The sequence below is a fragment of the Melospiza melodia genome, chromosome 27 (genome assembly GCF_035770615.1).
Source record: "Melospiza melodia melodia isolate bMelMel2 chromosome 27, bMelMel2.pri, whole genome shotgun sequence".
Lineage (NCBI taxonomy): Eukaryota > Metazoa > Chordata > Aves > Passeriformes > Passerellidae > Melospiza > Melospiza melodia.
Window position 1 is genome coordinate 2,281,798 of NC_086220.1, and position 3,632 is coordinate 2,285,429.

General features: G+C 53.5%; 1 protein-coding gene across 1 annotated transcript; it reads left to right on the top strand.

Annotated features, from left to right (window-relative positions):
• Positions 1–439: 439 nt before the first annotated feature.
• LOC134429951 (zinc finger protein 239-like) lies at positions 440–2,650 on the top strand. Its single transcript, XM_063177370.1, has 2 exons — positions 440–589; positions 776–2,650. Exons 1-2 carry the CDS (start codon positions 478–480, stop codon positions 1,579–1,581), a joined length of 918 nt encoding a protein of 305 aa, XP_063033440.1. The 5' UTR covers positions 440–477; the 3' UTR covers positions 1,582–2,650.
• Positions 2,651–3,632: the final 982 nt, after the last annotated feature.

Sequence of the window (3,632 nt, forward strand, 5' to 3'; positions counted from 1 at the left end):
TTCATGACTCACCCCTGATAACTCCCTCCAGGGAAGATATCTTCTGTGAATAGGCCATTGAGTGCCACTGCAGGACCGTTAATATTCCATCATCCCATTGTGGAATGCTCCACCCAGGGGGAGACCCAAGCATTCCTACGTGGATATAAGCTGAGGCTTTCAACACCAGGAGCAGCTTGCCTACTGGATTCCCAGAGGACAAGAGTTCCAGAACCACCACTGCACCTCCAGAGGAAGACCAGACCCTTCTACAGGATCACTGCTTTGACAGAATCACATTCATCACTCCGACAGGACTGCAGCCACCATTTAATGGGACTGCTGCCACCACCCTGAGCAACAGGGTGTTAGATTATATCCTGACTCTGTCAGTTAAAGGCAGGGTTTCTGTATCATTGCCTTGACCTTCATTTTTTTATAAATTGTAATTGACTTAGACTCTCCCTCTGGTTTGCCCTCAAACCAGAACAAAAGACAATGTGCGCACCCTTTGTTTTCTTCCTAGAACAGGATTTCCCATTCCCAAACCTTGATTGGATGGAGGAGGAGGCTGTGAAGAAGAAAAAGGAGCCCTGGGATACCCAGATAGGTGAGGAGGAAGTCAGTGCCCCTTTCCCTTTCTCTCCTGCTCCACCTCCCAGCCCAGCACGGCCCCCAGCTGCAGGACAACCCTGCTGCCAACTCTGTCCTACAGGGGATACAGTGGGGGAATCTCCTTCCCCTTCCCTCTGGCATGGAGGCAAATCCCATCGTGTCTTTGTCCTTCTCTCCCTAGAAAAGAAGCTGATGATGGAGACCAGGGAGGAAAAATCTGCATGGCAGAACATCGTGGTAGAGGCCATTTTGAGCAACTCTAGTGCACAGGAATCCAATGGGGAGGAAAAGTCCCAGAGATCCCTCAGGAGGAGGGGCTGCAAACCCAGCCCAGGGTGCTCTGAGGAAGAAAGACCCATCCTGAGCCAGAAAGGTGGACAGAGCTTCAGCCAGAGCTCAGCACTGGTGGTCCATGAGCAGCTTCATGATGGGGAGAAGCCCCACAAGTGCTTGCAGTGTGGGAAGAGCTTCAGACGGAGCAGCACCCTGATCAGCCACCAGATGATCCACACTGGGGAATGGCCCTATGAGTGTGAGGAGTGTGGGAAGGGCTTCAGCTGCAGCTCCCAGCTCATCACCCACCAACGCATCCACACCGAGGAGAGGCCCTACGAGTGCCCCAAGTGTGGGAAGATGTTTCAGACCAGCTCCAATTACCTCTGCCACCAGCGGATTCCCACCGATGAGAGGCCTTTCTGCTGCCCTGAGTGTGGGAAGGGCTTTAAGCGCAACTCCCACCTCATCATCCACCAGTGCATCCACACTGGGGAGAGGCCCTATGAGTGCCCCACCTGTAGGAAGAGGTTCCAGACCAGCACAAATCTGTGCCTGCATGAGCGGAGTCACACTGAGAAGAGGCCCTTCCACTGCCCTGATTGTGGGAAGGGCTTCAAGAAAAAATCCACCCTCATCACCCACCAGCATATCCACACTGGGGAGAGACCCTACGAGTTCTCCACATGTCCTGGTTTAGGGCAAATTTGTTAAAGAATCTGCAAAGGAGGGCCCCTCCAGAAAGTAAAACCCACACGGCCCCTCCCCCCAACCGGTTCGGGAAAAAATTCCTTGGAGAGAGGTGGAAAGAACCTGTTTATTTCAGGCACAGCACCCCTCAGCACTCAAAATGAACAATACCCGATGACACCGCTCTGAGAAAGATGACAAAATCCGAAAGTCTCTTTCGGGGGTGGTTGCTCTTTTCTCAGTCCCTCCGGCGCTGGGCAGCTGCTGCAGCCAAACCTTCAGTGTTCCCAGGTCCCAGTCCGGAGCAGGTTCGAGATGGTCACAGGAACAGGAGAGGAGAAACAGTCCAAAATGGAATTTGGACTGTTTAGCTAAACTAGCTAATAAGCAGAAGCAAAAGCGAGAGCAGAAGCAAGAGCAGAAAAGCAAGCAAGCAAAGCAGCAAGCTGAAAGCAAGAAGCAAAAAACAGCCCTATGTACTGCTTGTCTCTGTGTCCCTGATAAGAGAAACCCAAACAAAACTTCCACTCTTCGGAGCCAGTCTTAAAGGCACAGGACAGATGAATGGGGATACAAGCATCATAACGTCACCCCAGGACACCACATCAAGGGAAGAGCTTCTCCATGAGCTTGGACTTGACCAGACACCAATGGAGTCAGCAGTAAGGGAAGTTCTGCGAGTACCCCAACTGCAGGAAGAGCTTCATGCCCAGCCCCAGCTTTTATCCCCATTGGAGGTCCCACGTTGGGAAGAGCCCTGGGGATCCATTTTCCCTGTGATCCATGCTGGGAAGAGAGCTGTCCCTTTTCCTGCCCCTCCCAATGACATGATGTGGCATTGAAAAACATGAGGGTCTGGCCATGGACATGTTATTACATTCACTCCCACCTCAGGTCATTGCCGGGAGCAGGAAAGGGACTCTATCTCTCTCTCTCTCTCTCTCCCTGAGGAGAAGGGTGAAATTTCCAGGAAGGGGAAATTGTGGCCAGGAAGACCCAGTGAGTTGAGATTTAGTTTTCCCTGTAAACAGTTTTATTTATCCTTTCTGTTATCAATATTGTTTCTGTTCTTGTTTTTTCCTGATCTCGTTGCTGTTCCCAATAAATTGTTCTTATCCTAGCCCGGGATCTTTCCCTTTTGTGCTTTCCATGGGAGGCGGGAGGGCAGCGAGGGCAGCGTGGTTTTAATGGGAGCAGGAAATTGGGGAATCCCATTCCTGAACCCTGGGCTGTGGAAACCGAGCATCCCAGCTGGTGCCAGCCCTGGTGGCCATGGCAACAGCCTTGGGAGCGGGTCCCTGGCTGGGGCTGTGGGAACCTCTTCCCTCTGGGACTCAGGGACAGGAGTGGAGGGAACGGCTGCAGCTGAGTTGGGGCAGGCTCAGGTTGGATGTCAGGAAAAGGTTTTTGCCCAGAGGCTGCTGGGGCCCTGCCCAGGCTCCCCAGGGAAGGGTCCCAGCTCCAGGGCTCTCTGAGCTCCAGCAGCGTTTGGACAGCGCTGCCAGGCCCAGGCCAGCATTGTTGGGGTGTCCTGTGCAGGGCCAGCAGTTGGACTGGAGGATCCTGATGGGTCCCTCCCAGCTCAGCCAATTCTGTGGTTCTGGGATCCCATGAGCCTGGGGATGGAGCTGCAAATGGTTGCCATTGCAACGGGCTGTGGCTGCAGGCCTGAGCTGGTGTCCATGGCAACCACCACTGGCATGGGGCCTCTGTGGAGCTGCCAAGGGACTGAGCATAGCAACAGGGAGCTGGGGATTGTTGCCATGGAAACTGACTATAGCAACAGGGTCCTAGTGATGGGTGCCATGGAAACTGACCATAGCAACAGGGGGCTGGTTAAGGTTGCCATGGAAACTGACCATAGCAACAGGGTCCTAGTGATGGGTGCCATGGAAACTGACCATAGCAACAGGGGGCTGGTGATGGTTGCCTGCTAAGGATCAGATTTGTCACGGGCCCTCAGAGGGGTTTCATGTGGACTTTCCAAGAGTCTCCAGGCTCTTCCAGAGCTGGAATGTCACAGGCACAGACAGGGGCTCCATGGAGACCTCTCAGGGGTTTCTGGGATGGTAAAG